Source organism: Ambystoma mexicanum, chromosome 1p, assembly GCF_040938575.1.
Source record: "Ambystoma mexicanum isolate Mex_15411 chromosome 1p, UKY_AmexF1_1, whole genome shotgun sequence".
NCBI lineage: Eukaryota > Metazoa > Chordata > Amphibia > Caudata > Ambystomatidae > Ambystoma > Ambystoma mexicanum.
Window position 1 is genome coordinate 1,278,433,541 of NC_090921.1, and position 20,284 is coordinate 1,278,453,824.

The following is a 20,284-nucleotide window of genomic DNA, read 5'->3' on the forward strand; positions in this document are numbered from 1 at the left end:
GCAAGCATTTCTCAGACAGCACATTCTACAAATAAGGCGTCTACAGGGGGAATTGGAATAAATTGATGTGTGTACATGTCTCAAAGCTTGACTTTTGGTAGGTTTTTAAAGTACGTAACCAATTCATCCATTATAATGTATGTCAAATGTTCTCTTTTTTAAAATTTATTGGCATGTGTTAGCAACAGCTTTTCACACCATATTAAACATAAATACACAGTCAACAATGCACCACACAGAAATAAGTGATTCTAACGTATCATTTCACTATAAAATCTTACTCACAATTAATACTTATATACATTATAGCATAGTAAAATAGTCAATGGAGGCTATACAACCTATATTTTCCTTTTTTCCTTTTCCAAGCTGACTAATTTAAAATGATCTTCAATTTGTATTATCACGTTCCAACATGGTTTAAAAAACATCTTCCATACTTTATAAAGTGCTATAGTCAATGATGGAATGTTACCAAGTAATCATCTACCCCAAAACGGCTACGAGAGCAGGCTATCACTGTTATAGACAAATGTATTTAATTCTTTTAAACGTTATTTCCCTAACTTTGGGCATATTGTCAAAATATGTCTGAGAGTCTCTATTTCTTATTAATATGCGGATATACGACAGTTAAAAACCTTCTCACTTCCGGACTAGGATATTTCTGTAAGTATTCGTGGTGTTTTCCATGTATATACATACGTATGTTGAGCCATAGGTTGTAACGAAGAGTACTTGATTACTCTTTCCATATTACTCTGGAAGTCCTAGTCCTTTGTTTTAAGCTTGGATATCAATTTACAACTGCTTTCCTCAATATCTAATTCCCATCCAATTCGCCCAAAGAACCTATTGCAATTAGAGCTCTGAAAAATCAAGATTTTATGGACATCTATCACTGAGTTCTTCTTTCAGCAGATCAACTAGAGGAATGTTTTATTGCTTGGTTATTTTGATTCATAGGGACTCCTGTCTAATTTTCACAAGAGTACTTAAGGAAGTAAGACCAAGTTCAAGTCTAATCATACTTAAAGGGACACCTTTGGATGCTCCTAAAATGCGTTGCAATATACATCGCTCCAATGTATGCATTCATCTTTTATCCAACTCGTTGCAATCCTCCAGACCATATAGAATCAGGGGGACTAAGCTTTGTTTATACACTGATAGGAAGCCACTATGCTGAAACCACAACTAGACTTCAAAACGTGCATTATCACACCACGTTGTCTATGGGCTCATTGTTCTAAAGCTGTCATCCAGGCACGTTCAGTATGTTTGAGCGAGATCACACTGCCCAAGTAAACGTATTCCTCAGTTCCCTCCACCAATAAATTATCTTTTTGTATGTTAATTTGGGAAGGATGCCTGTTGCCATCAAAGAATATCAACCCTGTCTTTTTTTAGATGTATTACTAAATAATTTGAAGATGCATAATTCATTAAAATGTGCATAGATCTAATAATCCCAATTTTGGTATGGTCCAACAAAATTATCATGTGCATATGATAAAACTAGCACATGGAACAAACCCCATTTGAGCGCAAAAACTCTAGCCTTGTATTTTGCTTCGGGGAGATCTGCCATATAGAGGTTGAATAACAGGGGTGCTAAGATGTGCCCCTGTTTCGTTCCTCTATTTGTGGGTATGAAATCAGTGAGCAAGCCTGTTCCTTCCAAGTGAACCTGTACTGTGGTTCCAGAATGTCGCAGAAAAAACAAAACTTTGCTAAAAACTACGAAGATAGCAAACAGCAGTGGCCCTTGGTTTGACTTGTCTCTGGAAATTAGAGTATGAAATATTAGCAAGTCATGAATTGTAGAGCAATTAGCTCTAAATCCCAATTGAGTGATATGCAAGATGTTACTTTCCTTACCCCAGTTATTTAGGGCTCTACATGGCAAGGGGATGAAGAGACGACTAGACAGGTCCAACATAGAGAGCAGATGATAATTGGCAGCTATGTCTCGCTGACCATTTTTAAAAATGGGTAGCAATAAAGACCGTTTTCATGCCAATTGTATTTCATGAATGTCCTCTTTATATTTGAAATAACTATGAAAAATAAGGGCCCAGGTACTCAGGTCTTCTTTAACTAAAAGGTTAGTCTTGCCATATGGGCCAGCCGCACCAGAATTTTGTAATCCTCTTATTATGTCCTCAATATCAGAGGGTTCACAATCAGCTAAACTGTACTTCTCCACTGAAATCTGCCCTACTAATTGCTGGGAAGAACAATAGAAGTTCTTAATATTTTCTTCCCATTTATGAGTGGGCATGTTATTTATAAGTGCTTCAGAGGCGTATCCAGGATTGTCTAACAAGTGGGGTCTCAAGCTAATGTAGTTGGGCCCACCACAGTGACATTAACCTCTGTAAATGACCACAGATTTTAGGCGGCCCCGGCCCGCTCAGGCCCTACCCTGTCTACGCCTCTGGCTATATTTACATTACTTGGATGCTTGTAAATTAGGGACCACCATTTCTTTGCGCTCCCCCTTACATGCCAAAGTCCTAAGCATGATTTGCCAATTCTTGGTTCTACCCGAGGACTGATGCTCCTTCAAACAGTTTTTTAAATAATTTTTGTATTCCCTACCACTTTTTTTCAGAAAATGACAATACCTTACTCTAATTAATGCCCCTTACAAAATATCGTATCTTAGCTGGCGTTTCTTTCCTGTAATGGCAAGCAGATGTGTCACACTTTTTATAAAATGTGCTATAAGAGGGCATCCCCCAGTTATTCAGTATAATTGCGACCCAGCTGTCTGATTCCACCTTATCAATCTCAATAATATTACGTGTTTTTTAGCCCATGATTAAGGTGTCTTATATTTCTTTTGGTGTGATATATATGATTTCCTTCAATATTAGTGGTCACAGCACCCTCCATAATGATATCCGGATGCAACAGGGTTTCGGACAGATGCCATTTTTTATATATTATGATAGCTATTCTTAGTCGGCAACACTTGCAATTGACTGATTTTCTCCCAGCTATAAATGTCCATAAAGAAATAGTTAATAATTGTGTATCTGTCTGCCACTTGCTAAATTATGTTAGTTGTAGTAGGACCTTTAGAAACGTGATTGGCCATAATAAGTCCTTTGCGGACCATAAAGTTATATAATTTATTGACCAATTCGTCACCCTTCAAATTCACTTTGGCAGGGCGAGTCTCAGTAGAGCAATCTTTAAGGGAGATTTCTGAAGTACGTGAAACACAGCGCTGGGCGTTAAAATCACTGCCAATCACAATCTTGCCTTAAGGGTTATTACAAGAAAAGTTTAGTGATCCATCATCTAATTCAAAATATGGTTCTGCTGAAATCCAACCCGGCGGCTATAAACATCCACAATTCAAATTTGCATACTATCACAAAGAGACAACTGCACTGCCAAAATATAAGGCAGATTATCAGACTTCCTGACTTTTTTTTAATGTAATGAGGATTTGATAACTAATTGTAGCCCACCAAAAGGGCAACCAACCTCTAGGTCCCTTAGTTGCTGCATTCCTAACACTACTGTAACCATCTAGTAACAAAGGAGTTCTTAAGCAAGTCTCTTGCATAAGTATGATATAAACGTTAAAAAGGGGTTACAGTTAGTGATTGTAGCAAATGTTTAAACCCCCTAGTCCCCTATGTCAAATTTGTTAACAGTTGCACTCACTGCCTTCATTCTACGTTAGCTAGTTTAATGGCAAAGAAGGGGCAATGGGGTATGTATGTATCACCCTCTTCCCAGAAGATGTGTGTGTCTTAGTTCAAATGAAATGGTTTGTTGCATTACTTGGGCTGTTTCGAATGGACATAAATTGTGTTCTTAACATGTGGCCTGGTGATTGCAATGCATAGGGTCTTAAGCCCTCAGCTGCACACGTTACAAAGGATGCTGCCAGGGAAACGTTCCCGGGGACATAGCACAGCAACTTGCAAGGAACGAGATCAGGGGGCGTTTAATATGGATAAAGAGAGGAAGGAATACGAGAAAAGGGCTGAGGAAGTGATGGTGACAAGTAGATAAGGAAAGAGAGACAGTGGAAAATAGGGAGTCAGAAGGTAGATGGGACAGTGCCAGAAAGGTGACTGGAGCAAAGGACTTGAGCTTGGGGAAGGAGAATGAAATCAAATGTAATGGACCTCTGCCTCTTGCTACCATAGTGGACTCCCGATGACGTTGGGTCGCTTATCTCAGTGGATGTTCATTATTGTGCCAGGCGAGAACATGGGGAGCTGGGTTGGGAGGAAGTTGGAGAAAGCTGGCCAGTAAGGATACTCTGGTGAAAAGATGTAAAAGCAAGGAGGAGAGCGAGATATAGGTAAAGAAGGGAAGGGACCAGCGAGGGAAGAGGGGGCGACTGCAGCCGAAATGGAAGCAGAGATTGAAAAATGGAATTGGGAATCACGAAGAACAGTTGAAACGATATTACTGCCCTCTGTAGAAGATCTTGGGGGCTGGGGTGGTGTATCTGTGTTGGGGCGGCGGTAGGGGTCTACCGATCCCAGAAAATAGGGACCCTTTCAGCCACAATAAGGTGTAAGGGCTTCGTCCGATTCAGCAGAGATATGCTTTAAATACCCCCTCCTCCCCGTTCCATCCTCAGATTAAAATAAGACACTAACCTGCACAGCGCGAATCACATCGATTCCATAGGAAAAGGAGCCAAGTCAGCAGTTTTTCTGTTGCATGGGGCATGCGGCAGGAGAGAGAAAATCCACTAGACACAGCACAGAATAAGTGGGGGCGGGGAATGGGGGTGGGGGGCACTGGCATTGAGGATCGAGTGCAGCAGACACTGTGCTCCGAGGTGGGATCGCTCAGCTGAGAGGGGCTGCACCAGATTATGTGGCGGCATTAGAAATAAAGCACTCGGGAGACAAAGTGAAACAAGCGTCGCTATGAGTATGGTTATAACCAGATGTACATGCCCCAGAGGCAGTGTACAGGGGTCCGAAGATGGGAGGCTGCCCCATAGTCTCATACATGAGTGAGAGATCCGACCGTCGACGCATGTTGGGAAGTACTTGGGGGCGAGTGGCTAAATTAGAGCTATGTAATTTGGGGTGGTAGAGCGGCGCAGAAATAAGGGCATTGTATGTAGGAGAGGGGCTGCGCAATAGGCTAAGCAAGTACGCGTGGTGGTGGTGATGCACCAAATACAATACAGGGATACACCAGGGAGGGGAAAGCGTTGCAAAGGAGATAGGGCCGGACTCGCAAAGCGTTCTTAAATTGGTTTGCGCCATTATAAAACACTTTTTAAATCAGGCCCATAGGGCGCACGGGGGTCCTGCGCCAGAGATAAGGCTAGGATTGTGTGCGCGGGAGAAGGAGCGGGCGCTCTAGTAACACTCAGAGTGCATAAAGACATAAAGGTATGCACAGGCAGGGGAGGGGTCACATGGTAGGGGCTACGTGGCGATGGGGTTTCGGGATCTGTACCAAATGTCGAATGTAACACACACAGCTAGGTCTGTGTCCGGGGGGTGGTGGTCGTTAGAGGTTGCGTCATATTAACTACTTTAAGAGTATATAGAGGCAGAGTACAGTGGATTAAAGGGGTGCAGGTAACAGGAAAATAGCGGCATACAATACATCGGGTATGGGTAATAAAGGGGTACAGAGAATACATGGACGAAGCGAGCTACTGGTTTTATAAAGTGTAGATGAGGCGTACGGGATACGGTACATCGGTACATCAGGTACATGATGTCACAGCTGGGACATGGGTACCGCAGGTTCAAGTGAGGGGGCATTGGAAAAGTTGATAGAATGGGTCCAGAAAATCCTGCTGGCCCCTGACAGTACATGGGATTCAGAGTACAGGATACAAGGGTTAGCGAACATTCAGCGGGTACACGTGTTGAAGGAAACAGGCTATATAATAATCACAGGGGAAGGAGCGGGCGATATAAGGGGGGAATACATGGGTTATGAAGGATACAAGGGCAATAGAATATGTATCCATTGATGGGTATGTGTGAGTTCCAAGAGTTGTATAGGATTTGTCGGATACATTAGCTACGCAGCCGCTTAAGGAACAGGTGACAAATGCTGTACAGAGCGTACCTCGTACACCAGAGCCCCTTGCCAGAATCTGTGCCATTATTTTTTAAGTCCCGTCAGAGTTGGCTGCCCCGCGCTTGGCGTGCAGTGTGTTGGCACCGACTCCATCTGGCAGTGGATTGTTGGAAGAGACACCCACCGTACAATTATCACATTAAAAGAAGTGAATCGGGAAACATGAATGTGTGAGTTAAATACATCTAGGGACACGGGCGGGCATAAGGAGACCTGCGTGTAGCCAAGACATAACTGCTAATGCACACATTATTCGAAATTAGCGATGACGGGTCTAACACAAAATACAGAGTGGGGAGCGGTGGCTGTCAGAGAAAGCATGTGTACAGTAGTGGGAAGAGTGAAAGCAAGCAGGGGCGCAAAAAGCGATACGAAGAGGGGACAGGAAAGGGAATACGCTGCTATTACTGACCTTGGATTTTGTTCCTTTTTCCAGAGGCGACTCTGCAGGGCAGGAGGTCCTTCCAAGGCGACGTCTGTGTTGTGGGGTCCTCTCTTCGTCTTCGTCCTGCACCAGCTCCATCTACAGAAACAGCTTCAGAAACCGCACAGAGGGAGAGATTCATTCTGTACAAACAACAATTTTAATTCGCTTTTTTAAAGGAAAACATAGGAAGAAGCATCCACCTCCTACCCCATCAGAGCCGGATCCTTCCCGCAGTATTCACCCCTCTAAGTCCCCCTTTACGCGTATTTTTTGCCGGGGGTGTCACTGGCACTGTGAGAGGGGGGCTTGGAGCAGTGTGTGTGTGCGTTCATGAAGGAGGCGGGGGTCAGGAACACTCTCTTCACCAAGGATTGACGCCTCCTCCAGCTTGAGCGCACCTGATTCGATGTGCCCCCCCTCCGCCCGCGCCCCCCTTTCCCTCTGGAAACGCGATCTGAGCTTTGCGGATTTTTTTTTCAGGGGGGCGGGGGGTGGAGAAACGAGAGGAGGAAAAGGAGAGAAAGAGGCAAAAAAATAGTAAAGGAGGAGGAGGGCCCAGAAGGAAAAAAAGGAAAAAGGAGGCGGTGCCAAAAAAAAAAAACCCGGTTGGTGGTGCAGGCACCGGGCGCCCCTATGATCAGCTCAGTCTGCGTTTCCTCCTTCCGTGGGCGCAAGTCTGGCAGCAAACCGGGCTCCAAGTCATGTGTGAAAGGAGATATGGGCCGCAACGAGGACAACGACAAGATTGTCATCAATGTGGGGGGTGTGCGGCATGAGACCTACCGCAGCACCCTCAAGACGCTGCCGGGCACGCGGCTCTCGTGGCTCACCGAGCCCGACGCGCACAGCAACTTCGATTATGACCCCAAGTCCGACGAGTTCTTCTTCGACCGGCACCCCTCTGTCTTTGCCTATGTGCTCAACTACTACCGCACGGGCAAGCTGCACTGCCCGGCCGATGTGTGCGGCCCGCTCTACGAGGAAGAGCTGGCCTTCTGGGGCATCGACGAGACGGACGTGGAGGCGTGCTGCTGGATGAACTACCGCCAGCACCGCGACGCCGAGGAGGCCCTGGACAGCTTCGAGGCGCCCGAGCCCGAGGAGGAGGAGGACGGCGACCTCAAGCGCCTCTGCCTGCAGGAGGATGGCCGCAAGCTGGGCTGGTGGAAGCGGCTCCAGCCCAAGGTCTGGGCCCTCTTTGAGGACCCCTACTCATCCAAAGCAGCCCGGGTAAGTGCCCCTGGGTTTAGGGTGCATGGGGAGGATCGCATGTCAGCGACCTTTACTGTCTGCGCATTTGACCCCCTCCCCAAGACCTCCCTCCCTCGGGGAGGTTGCATGCTTATGCCACTGATGTCCTCTAAGTACCTACTCGCTGGAGCATGTGGAGGGTGTGCATGAGGCAGGTTGCACCTCTGTATGTGCATTTTGGAGTAGCTGAAGGGTAATGCATGCTGTACATCACATACCATGGGCTGCATATATGCACCTCCCCGCTTGAGCAGGTAGCTGGAGGTCTGTGCATAGAGTAGGCATCAGACCAGCACTGTTTGCTGTGCATTTCACCCCCGGGTCAGCAATATGCTTTACCCCAGGCCATTGCCTTCTGTCTGTCTACTTGTCACCCTTCCCTACCGAGTCTAGATGGTCATAACTGGGATATATCTCATAGCACGAGTTTGAAGATGCATAGGCATAATCTGAACCAAGAATGCCCGGCTTCCTGCGGGGAGAGGAGAGGATTGAAAGCTACCTGAGAGCAAGAGATGGCCCGTGTGTGGCCCCGACAGAAGGGGGTGTGAATGGCATGCATATCTCATCAAGCTTTTGAGTACCCACCGCACACACAAGCAGTGGCATTTTGCCCCTGTCGAGCCACCTGCTTTTCTGGGGAATGAATCCTAATGTCTGATGCTCTAACGCCGTCTAGGTGTCTAAGCCACTCGCTTTCGATGCTGCATAGGGTACATCTCGCATCAAGGTCCTCTGCCAATGACAATGCAGTTCTTTTGCAGTGGCTGCGTGTGTGGGCTGTGGTGGATCCCCTAGCAATATATGTGCAGCTCGTATGATGTAGTTAGCCCTGGGTATGTGAGCTGTAGGTCCTCCATCAGCATCTATGCGGCGATTATGGTGCTTTGGCATGTGAGCTGTGCGTTCTCTGCAGCTCCTTTATGGTGCATACGGTATGTGATTTGGAGGTGCTTTAGCAGGATCTGTGTAGCTCTGTTAGGTGCATGGAGGTGTACGAGCAGTGCATCCTCGTACAGTAACTCTGCAACTCACTTATGTTGCATGTGCTATGTGGGCTGTAAGCCTTCTAGCAGGATCTGTGCAGCTCTCTTATGGTTCACACCGGTGTTTGAGCAGGTCGTGCACTTACCCCAACTCCGCATCTCTTTTATAGTGCATTTGGTATGTGACCTGTAGGTTCGCTTGGAGGTTACGGCAGCTCTCTTGTAGTCCATACGGGTATGTAAACCGTGCGATCTCTGACGGGAACTGCCGCTTTATTAGGATACATATGGTATGGGAGGTCCTGTAGGAGGATGTGTGCAGCTCTTTTGTGGTGCATGGGTGTATGTGAGCTGTGCGTCCTCTGGAATTAACTCTGCAGCTCTCTTATGGTCTATATGGCATGTGAGCTGTAGGTCCTCTTTCGGGATCTGCGCAGCTCTCTTGGAGTGTGTGGGATACGCCAACAGCGTGTCTTCTGGCAGTAACGAGGCAGTTCCTTTGTGCAATATATGAGCAATGGGTGCTGCTTATGGTATGTGATATGTACGTATTTTTGCAGTATCTCTACAGCTCCCATGTGTGATGTATGGGTTATGTGAGCAAGATGGTCCTCGGGCAGTACCTCTGCAGCTCTGTTGTGGTGCATGGCTCATGTGAGCAGTCGTGCCTTCAGTGGGATTTGTGCAGCTCTACTTTCATGCTGCATGCGGCTATCTCAGATTAAGCCCCCCTCCTTCCCCTCCTCGCCCCCCCCCCCCGCTTGCCCGTGCAGCTCAGCTTTCCTGCTGCATACTGTATCTCAGGTCCGTGTTCTTGTATAGTATGAATGCAGCTCTCCTTTGAAGGTTTATGCGGCTGTCTCTTATCAAGGGCCTGTACCAGTATCCACAGTATACAATTTACCTTTAAATATACACGCAGTATATCTCAGGCGTGGGTCCTGCAGCAGTACCTGTGCAGCTCTCCCTCGAAAGCCCATTAGATGCGTGTCACCTATAGGATACGCTTTCCCCGTGTCTACGGTGCAACGACTTCATGCTGCAAACTAAATTTGAGCTATTTTTATTTTATTTATCGGGTTGCTTATAGCACGAGCATAGCTCGAGTTCAGCGGAGCACTTTATAGCAGGGTGGTGCCAGCATTGGTTTTGGCATACAGTAGTGCAGTACTGTTGGTGGAGGGAGGGAGGGAGGGGGGAGGGGGTTGGTTCTCCGGCAGGTATTGTTGCAAGAGCCACGTTGTTTTGTTATGCATCTTCTGCTTCTGCTTATTCGGATTTCCTTTCATGGTGGATATTGCATAGCATGCGGTCTTTGTGTTACTTACATGTGGTTATTCAGCTTTTTTCATAGTCCACAGTGGAGCTGCACTTTCTTCCCCACTTTGTGTGCAGTTTGTCTTGGCAGGTGCGCAGGTTATATGTGATGCCCCTGCCTCCTACCGTACAGTGCTCCTTCATTGTGCATAGGGTGCTTGAACCAGTGGGTGTCTGTCTGTATGCAGATAGTTTCATTGCACATGTGCCAAATCTCAGCTATTTTTCTAGTGTCGCAGTCAATTGAACATTTCTTTGCGCTAAATGTGTGCAATCTATACGTTGCACACCACTTAATTCACATATTTCCTTTGTTCGTGCATGCTGCTAGAGCCCAAGGGCCCTATCTCTCTTTTCAGCTTTCCTTAACCGCGATTATTTTATCTCAGTTCTGGGACCCCTGTCAATGTCTATGCAGCGTTTCCTTTTAGATCATATATTGTGTGACCTCTACCCACGAATACGTATAAGTATTTTTCTCGAGGGTGCATACTGTATCTCATATGGGGAGTACTTTATTAGTGCCTCTGCGTTTTTTTTCTCCATAGTTCATCGTCTCCTCGAGCTGGGTGTTCTTGGCCTGTGACTATGCATCGTTTCATTGTGTATGATGTAAATAAGCGTAGGTCTAAATGTTTTATTATATGTAGCTCTAGCTTGGGGTTTGCGACATGCATCTGTGATGGTGCCTGAGGCTGCTGGGAACATGAGGGAGGCAAGAGGGAATCACACCTTTGATTTCTCTGGCTGTGTGTCCAGCACACATGTACCGTTCCACTGTGTATGGTTTATCTCTGCATTTCACTGTCAAGCCCATGCAGCTCATTACTGAAGGGCAATGGCGCATAGTCAAGATCACAACCTTTTGTTTCTATGAAGCTTTATGGGACATATTTCTGCTATGGGTCCTCTGCCTGTCTTGGTACACCTCGGCGTGGAATGCAAATGACACACAGTTCAGGCCTGGGGTATCTGCCTATGTCTATATAGATCAGCATTGAAAGACTGTGTGGCATATTTCAGCCCTGTGTCCTTAATCAGCCGCTGGATGAAGGGCCAGGTACATAGTAGAGGTCTGGGCTCTTTGACGGTGTCTAGGCATTTTAGCTTGGAAGGTCTATCGACGTATGTCACCCCACGGTTATTTGCCTGTGACTATGTGGCTGAGCGCTGACTATCTATGGGACATTTTTCTGCCTTGAGTTCTCTGCCTATGCAAATCAACATTGAAGAACCATCGTGCAAAGTTCAACCCCTTTGCCTAGGTCTCTGCATCTGCACTACGGGACTGTGTCTGTATCCATACAGCCCCCCTTCCCAGCACTTGTCTGCACTTAGCTCGCACTTGCCACCAGCTGGCCCTTGTTATTTATCCTGTATGCTGTATGCTAATAACCCTGTACTGCACTTTCCCCTCTCCCTTTCCCCCATGCACTTTTCCCTTCCCCTCTACCCTTGCACTTGCGCGATCTGAATGACACCTGGTCTAGTAAGATCGTTGTCTGTCTCCCCTTGTTCCCCCCCTGCCTCGTCGCGCCTTGAAACACTTGTGTATAGGCGCGTTACAAATGCCTTATCATATCATATCATCTGAGCGTTGAAGGTCCATGGGCATATTTCAGTGCTGGTTTATCTGGATGTGCCTGTGCAGCTCACCCCTGAAGGTCCATACACCAGAGTTCTGCTCTTCCTGTGTCTATGCAGGATTTCTTCTGTATTTCATAGTGCGACTCACCCCTTGACCCTCACGTCATAGTGCGATTCACCTCTTAACCCGCACCCCACACTTCATAGTGCGACTCACCCCTTGACTCACACCCCACGCGTGTCAGTGCAGCTCGGTTTGAGGGCATATTGGTCAATCACTGCTCTTTACCTGCCTTTTTCTTCCTCTGCTGAAAAAGTGCATTTAATGTTATATGCTAGAGCAGATATTCTGCTGTCGCAGCTTAATCGTTTTTGAAGAGTGGCAGGGTTTAGCTGAGTTGTGGGTCGTTTCTGAAGCACTCATTTCTTTGTGAAAACCACATGTGAGCTGTATGTAGGTCCAGTCTATATCTGAGCGGCGTGCGCTTTATCTTACTATGCAGGTCAGTTGCTCTTAATGTGTGGTGGGTGGCTCTCCTCTCATGGTGCATGCTGGGAGTCCTCGGTTTTTCCTGTACCTGTTCAAAGCAATGTGCATATTATTTTCCATGCTTCAGTGTGAGCTTTGGGCTACTAGCTGTGCCAGAGAACCTCTCCAATGTATTGGACACTATATGTGAACCCTGACTCCCCTTCCTGTAACAGCATGTGATCTATCACTCCACTTCATGTGACAGTAAAACTTTCTTGACATATTGCATATTGTATGTAAGCTGTGCCATGGCCTCCTGTGACAGTGAGGCTGTCATCTTATGGAATATTCTCTATGTGGACTGTGGCTCCACTTGCCTGCGACAGCGAGGCTATCCACTCATTGGCCTACTGTTTATAAACTGTGAGCACACTACGACAGTGAAGCTGTCTTGCCCGCTGTTAACTTGGTTACCTAGCATAACAAAGATCCGATCTCATGATGTATGTTGCATGCAGCCTCCAACATTCTGTGAATTTGAAAGCCTCACTGCTTACCCATCCGATTCAGGGACGATCAATATAAATAATGCGAAAGGATCCCTGAGGAAGGTATATTGTAATTTAACAGGTGTTGGCTCAGATCAACCTGTATCTTCACAATTGGCAACCATTTGCATTTGTATTTATTTGAAGAACAAGGATTTCAGACTCAGACCGAACTGGCTTACAATAACACATGTACAGATGCTAGAGGCATGCCTTGGAAGGGTGACTGTATAGTAGCACAAAGATGAGAACAAGTGGTGAGCCAGTTTAGAAGGGTGTGAAAAGTGGGGAACTATACTAGGTATAAACAAACAAAAAAAACATCAAGTAACTTACAAATGCAACATTAACCACGGGGTGCAAGTGATTCAGACTAAAGAGGAGTACTGTATAAATATACATTACATTATTACACGGTACTGGAGAGAGTTGTGGGGGCAAAGGTGGCGGTTGGGGGAGGGGGCGAGTAGCTGAAGTTTAAGCTGAGCTTGGAAGAGTTCCACAGTCAGGGTGTCTTTGATTGTACTAGACAGTTTGTTTCAGTGGAGTGGGGCAAGTAGGGAGAAACAGCAGGAGCTAGAGGATGTCATGGTAGACTGGGGTTGAGTGCAGAGGCGGAGCAGATGGAACACGATGGTGATTAAATAGAGATAGGGTCAGCCAGGTACTGAGGAGCAAGACCTTTGATACATTTGTAGACTTGGAGAAGGAACTTGAAAATCGAATGATTAGGCATAGAGAGCCAACTAGCATTATGTTGATAGTTAGAAATGGGGTGTATCTGGATAGGTTACAGAGAGTGTGTGCACTGAAGTTGAGGACTTTTTAAAGACTCTAGATGGAGGAAGGAGCAGGGGGAAGTCAAAGGAGTACGAAAAACAGTAGCTTAGTGTGCTGTGCATACAGATGGAGATTCAAGTTTTCATTGAGTGGTGAGTAGTGCATGGACACACGTTCTCAATGTTGAGAAGGTTACTACGAGAAGCAGAGGTGGTATTAGTGATGAATTGTTGCAGTCAGAGGTTACGATCAAAGAGTACCCCAAGGTTACGAATCTCAAGTGAGGGAGCAAAAAGGTCAGGTAGAAATAAAATAGTTGGGGGAAAGTAGGGATGACGTTAGAAACCAGAAGAAATATTACTTCCATTTCTGAAGAGTTCAACATGAGGCAGTGCACGGCAAGCCAGTGATGGATTGCAATGAGACAGTTGGTAATTTGTTCCAAGATGGCTAGTGTGTAGGGGGAAAGGAGAAAAAGATTTGAGTGTTCTCAGCAAATAGGTGAAAGTGAAAGCGAAATTACGAGATAAGTCTTCCTAGGACTATGTATAGAGGGTTAAGCGCAGAGAGCCAAGGTCTGATCCTCGGGGAACGACGACAGGAAAAGGGGTCAGGTCAGAAGTTTGTAAATTTCTTAAGATTTTAACAGAGGGAACTACCAGGTAGCCAATCCAGGCGAGAGTAGATTTTAGAAAGCCAGTGTCCAGGAGAGTGATGAGGAGAGAGGAGTGGTCAACAGTGTCAAAAGTAGAATAGAAGTACAAAAGCACGAGTATAGATGAGCGTATGGAGTGTTGAGAAAGTTCAGTACATGCATGAGTGCAGTCCCAATGCAGTGTTTCCTCCGCAAGCCAGATTGAAGTCGATCTCCAATGTCATTTATCTTTAAGGTACTTAGTGATCTGGTTGAAGACCCCCGCTCTAGGACCCTTGAATAATGGAAAAGGAGGGAAACTGTGTGATAGTTTTTCCTGTGATTTTTGGGCCTGCAGAGGGTTTCTTCAAAAGGGGGGTAGTACAGTCGCAGATTTGAAGGCGGTGGAGAGGAGTCCTGCGGCGTGAGAAGAGCTGAGGAGGTCAGTGAGGTAAGGGCAGGTGATTTAATAGTAAGTCTTTGGGCCTCATTACACGGACGGCGGTAACCATGGCGCTATTAGCTCCATGGTTGCCGCCGGTATTTTACCGAGTCAGCCATGGTGAATGGCGGAATTACTGCCCTATTCCAAGGTGTGTGGGGGCGGTAATTCCCCATTCACCATGGCACTTCCCCATTCCCATTCTTGCCCCCATAGGGCTCAATGGGAATGGGGAAGGTGGTAATTACGGTACCGCAAATTACGGTACCGTAATTACCTCCATGGTCCCTTTGCGGGTCCCGTCCTTAACGGCTGGTAAAACCAGCCGTTACGGTAGGGTCCCACAAAGGGACCTCGTAGTAAGGCGGTAAGGGTTTACCAGCACTGGTACCCTTACCGGTACCTTTAAACCCTTACCGCCATCTGTGTAATGAGGCCCTTTGACTGTTCGAGGAGCAAACCGGTCTATTGGAGCACTGTATGGTTTGCCGCAGCAAAGGATGGGTGCTATTTCCGTACGAGAGGTAGGCAAGAAGTAGTTGAGAATAGAAGGTGTAGGGTGAGTGGTGTTGAAGAGAAGGAGAGTGGAAGAGGGAAAGGAAAGTGGGCGGTGAGAGTGTCACACATTTTACAGATTTTAGAGGAATATTAGTGAGCAAAGTCGCTAGCATAGAGTTAGGCAGTAATGGTTACTGGCCTGGAAGGTGTGAGCAATCCTTGCAGGGGTGATTGCAAAGGGGGGAGATTAGATTTGTAAAGCAGGAGGATTTAGCAGAGTCTAGTGTAGAGGTGAGGGCATCAATGGATTTTTTTGCAGGCTGAAATTAGAGTAGAGGTCCATGACTTACACCAGTGTTGTAGCTCAGAACACATCTTTTTTTGAGGGTCTGGATCTCAGAAGTGTTCCAGGGCTGAGGCTGGAGACATAAAGGAGTGAATGTATGTGCAGGATTAGTGTTGGTCAAAGGGAGGCATATGTGCATGGTGAAAGTCAGAAAAAGCATGGTCAATGGAAGAGAAATGAATATAGGAGAGAGACAGGCGAGAGTTCCTCACATCGCCAAGGTAAGGGGCAAGATGGTCCTGCTTGAATTTCCTCTTACTCAATGAATGCGAGGGAGCATTAGTAGTGGGTGGGAGGACTGCAATGTTAAAGTGAACAATGGAGGGATCAGTTCCAGGGGGTCAATGGAGAGGTCCGTGGAATAGAGTGAAGTGGAGAGAACGACAAGAGAGTTCCCATCAAAGAGGTTAGGCTGGCCATGGAGGGTAGATTGAGTGGTCGGGTAGGGGTGAGTGAAGTTAAAGGAGATGGCTGCAGAGGGAATTCAAAGGTTAAAGCACTCCAGCATTTTTAATGGGATGTCAGTGAGATGTAACTCATTGAGAAGGTAACGGTCAGGGACGGAGGAGTTGAGGACCAGTGGTTCAGTAGACAGCTAGAACAGCGAGAGAAGTGGGGTGGAGAAGCTGAATAACCAAAAGAGGAAGAAGTAATGTCAGAGGGTGACAGGGGACAGTGGACAGAGCCTTTTTGATATGGAACCCCACTCCACCACCCTTTCCAACAGGTCGAGAGAGTGGCATACGGTAGCAGCATCAGAGTGGGAGCCACTACTGTAGTAGAGTGATGAGGGGAGCTGCATTTTTCTTTTTCGGTAGCAAGAAGTGAAAGTTGGGGGTGATATGAGTTGAAGTGGTGGTTGATGTAAGAATACTTGAAGAGGGATTCTGCATTCTAGATGCTAAGCGAGGGAGTGATAGGCAATGGGGGAAAGGAGCAGATGTTGTGCATTGGGCGAAGATGATAGATAAGGTTGCAGATCCTGGGAGAAAGTGTGCGTCAGGTTTGGGGGATTATGGTGCAAGGGGAGAGGAGGGATTGGGGAGGGAGCTGAGTGAGGAAGAGGCTAGAACCAGTTGTGGTTGAAGGCTGCACGAGACGAGAAGGGAAGGAGAAGAGTGAATACAAAGAGAAATGCGGCTAAATTAGTGTGCATGATGGAGAGTAGATGAAATGGGCAAGTGAAGACATTGAAGGAAGGGTGCAGCGCAAGAGGGAGGGGGTCAGTGAGTGAGCAGAAGGGAAAGGGGGAAAGGTTGGCTGGTAAGGAGCAGGTCTAAATTCTGAGGTGAGCTAGAATGGGGATGCAGGAGACCAAAAGACAAGAGTAACAGGCCCGAAACGGAGATGTTCCTTACACTAGCGGTGCCAACCCCTGGGTTGTGAGGGCTTAAGACCTCCCGAATTGAGGAGGTTGCATGCAGAAGGCTCTGTCGTGCAATGGCAAAGTGGTGTTACAGCACGAGCCTGTAAAATGTCCCACCTGGGGAAGCAGAGTATTTACGTTTAAACAATCACTAACGTGGCAGCAGAAAACGTGCCGTGGTAGAGGTCAAAAGACTGAACAGGCAATATCCGTTCAACCCCCTATGATGAAACCAAAGACTTAACTGCTCTTCTCAGCTTTTAGATGTTACTCGCCTTCAATGATTACCATCTACATTTGAAATTAAAGAGCTTCTCAATTGGTTTGAAAGAGGCATCGAACAGGCTAACGGAAGGCATAATAGCATTCAGTCTCCTGGGACCAGAGGAGGAGGGGCCAGCGGACAGCCCAATGGGTTAATGGCCTACGCATGACCATCTTTTAAAACTGTCTTTCAACCCCCTCCAACCTTTTGAGGCTGGTTCCGAACGTGGTTTCTTGGTACTTTGAGCTCATCCTCCATGTGAGCTGTGGGTGTTCGGCTGATGACAAACTTCCCTCACATACTGCATACCCTGTGGGCTCTGTGACCCCACTGTTTGTGGCAGAAATTCTCTGGTAGGACATAGTACTTGTGAGTTATTGTTCCATTCCCTATGTTAATGAAGCTCTCCCCTCATGGCACATCCTGTGCCAATAAAGCGCTTCCATCAGGGTTTGTTTTGGTCCTTCTGCCATCTCATGCTCTTATACATGGGTACTCTTCTCTGTGCACTATTCCTGCCATCAGGTACTTTATTGTGACCAGTTGTGTCAGCAAGGACAGGTTGAGGTATCTTTGTGATTGTCGAATTAATTGTCCATTCTGATCAGCTTTACATAGAAGATGCATTAGTGTGAGGGCATGCGGGGTTCCCTCGATCCTATCTACCCATCTGTATGCAGCTCCTCTTGTTGGGTGCATGAGTGATTTAAGCTACCCCTACTTTTTGCATAGTGAGGTCAACAGTGTTGGTACGGGAGGGCTTCCTAACCCTACTTGGGCTTTCTTCCAACTTGTGCCTCTACTGCTCTGTATTAGAGGATATGTTGTCATTTTAATTACTGCCGGTGACTGTGGAGCCCAGATATTTAGGTCTAAGCTGATATAGTAACAGTATCTCAGATGTAGGCAATCTTCATTGTCTTATGTTGATTATATGAGGATCTATGCCGACATGTGTTTGCACGGATATGGATTGCCAATTTGGTAGTCCATGAGGGGCACCTGTGCTTTTCCGCAGCCTTCAAACTGTTCTTCTCTGTTCATGTTGTTGGGGAGGAGTGACCTGGAGTTAATGGGAGACCTTTCTGGTGTGCCTCATGTGTCTGCACTTGTCTGGAGTTTATGGGTGCATCATCCTATAGTTTATTTGTCATCTGTATGTGCTGGTTTGCACTGATTTAATGTTATGCACACTATGTGCTGTGGGGATTGGCTTAGCTGTAGCCATCTCCTGAATCACACCAATATTTTACTTACCATGAAAGACCTTCAAATTCGACTGCATAACCCCACAAGCATATAGTGCATGTGCCCTACCTCCAAACGTAGGGGGGGTGCCACCTCCATAGCGTAGTTTAATAAAGTCCTTACACAAGGCCTAGTAAGATCGTTATTTTGTCCTCCCTCTGTTTCCCCCTCCTTTTCTTGTCGCGCCTAGAAACACTTGTGCACAGGCGCATTGTAAATGCCACCTCATATCGTATCCTACACAAGGTGCATAAAAACCTCTCAAACGCGCTGGTGAATAAGAATCACCCCAACACGTGGTTCACTGTATTCACAAAAGCAACGGGATGCATAAAAACCTAGTACACAACGGAAGCAAATCAGGGTGTGCCTGTGGCATACCGTACGGGGTCTGGGTGGCTATAGCCACGTGAGTTGCGTTAGTCTTTGAATGCATGGTGTGTTGAAATGGAAATTAATAATGAAGGATGTATGCCTCTGGGATAACGGGCTGCAGGATACAGAAGGAATAGCGGGACAATGGGCTCGTGGGGCTTCGCCGCTCAGGGTGAATGATCTTCCTTGTGCACGTCAGTGCAGAGAGAGAGAGAGAGAGAGAGAAAGAGAGAGAGGGAGTGAGTGTTTGTGTGTGTTTATATATATATATATATATATATATATATATATATATATATTATATACATATATATATATATATATATATATATATATATATATATATATATATATATATATATATATATATATATATATATATATATAGGGCGCGGGGGGTTCGGGTGGAGGTTGCTGGTATGAGAAATGTCCTTCAGATGTATGCTGAAAATCAAATGGTCCTAGAGACCGCTGCGGAAGAAGGAGGCTGCTTCTCACCTTTGTAGTCCCCGTGCCTCCTCTGCGACATGGGATTTCACGGTAGGCCTCAGTGGAATCGGGAGCCCCATCACCGCCTACCCCCTCGCCTTCGTTCTCGGGCGACGCCACGAGCAGTCCTTGAAGGGGGCGCAATCTCCCTCAGCAGCCCGATTGCGGGATGTTCTGCTTTAATGAAGAGCGCGCACGTGCCTGTGTGAGGGGGTGGAAATATGGGGGTCACCACTCGGGTTTTCCCCTACCAACGCACTCGCCTGAGCATTGGGGAAGGTGGGGAAGCACGAGTTGGGTGGGGGGATGGGAGGCACAATGGTACATAAAAGGTAGAGATGGGGAAACGGGGAGGATGGGGAATGGAAAGAAGCAGGTGCAGAAAGAGACGGAGAAGATGGGGAGAAAGGAGGCGGAGAGAGGAGGGGAAAAAGGCGGGGGTATTGGAGGAAGAGGTTGAGATGGGCAGAAAGGATAGAGCAGATAAAGAGGGAAGGCAGAGAGAAGCCAGAACGAAGAGTCTAAGGAATGCAAGAAAAGCGAAAGATGGTGGAGAAAAAGGGGAATATTTACATCGATCAAATAACACAAAGAAAAAAAGAGTCAACATTTGGGAAGACTTGAGAATTGTGTGACCGGGAGTGAAGGAGAATTGGGCTCTAACGGGAGACGGGGCTCACTCGCTGTGAGAGGGTGAGTGCTGCTGGCGAATGTGTTCAGGTTTACAGATTTACACAGCAGGCCAGCACTCCTCGACTCGACCCCCACATCCCCGCCCTCTCTTTACATTAATAAACCGATGAACAGCCCGGACTACAAAGCAGTGTTTTATGTTAAAGGTGATGTTCTGAAGCCATCCTCTAACATGAGGCTCTTTGGTCACATCACCACCTCTCCCTCCGCGCTCCCACTCCACCAAAACAGAAGGAGGCAGTAAGCTCCCTTCTCTCCTTCATACTCCCGATCACCACCCCCATAACACCCACTAACGGTCCGAGGCAGCTAACAACCACCACCCACCCCCACAGATACAGCCTTAACCCCCATGATCGGGCAGGGACTGCATGGTAGCCGTTCGTTTTGCTGCAGGCGGTTGGGGACAGGGCGGGGAGCAGCGACTGTGCACATTCTGAGCCCGGAGCTGTCCAAGGTGCTGC

The 20,284-nt window shown here is 46.8% G+C and overlaps 1 protein-coding gene across 4 annotated transcripts in view; it reads left to right on the forward strand.

Annotated features, from left to right (window-relative positions):
• Window positions 1–20,284, forward strand: part of LOC138452892 (voltage-gated potassium channel KCNC1-like) — a 1,227,882-nt gene that overhangs the window by 263,910 nt on the left and 943,688 nt on the right. For all 4 annotated transcript variants that reach the window (XR_011260324.1, XM_069605242.1, XM_069605241.1 and 1 more), the window contains exon 2: window positions 6,533–7,753. Coding sequence is in view for 3 of the 4 variants with exons in the window: in XM_069605242.1 (XP_069461343.1) it covers window positions 7,157–7,753 (597 nt within the window). In the remaining variant the exon portion in view is untranslated. The remainder of the gene's footprint in view (window positions 1–6,532; window positions 7,754–20,284) is intronic.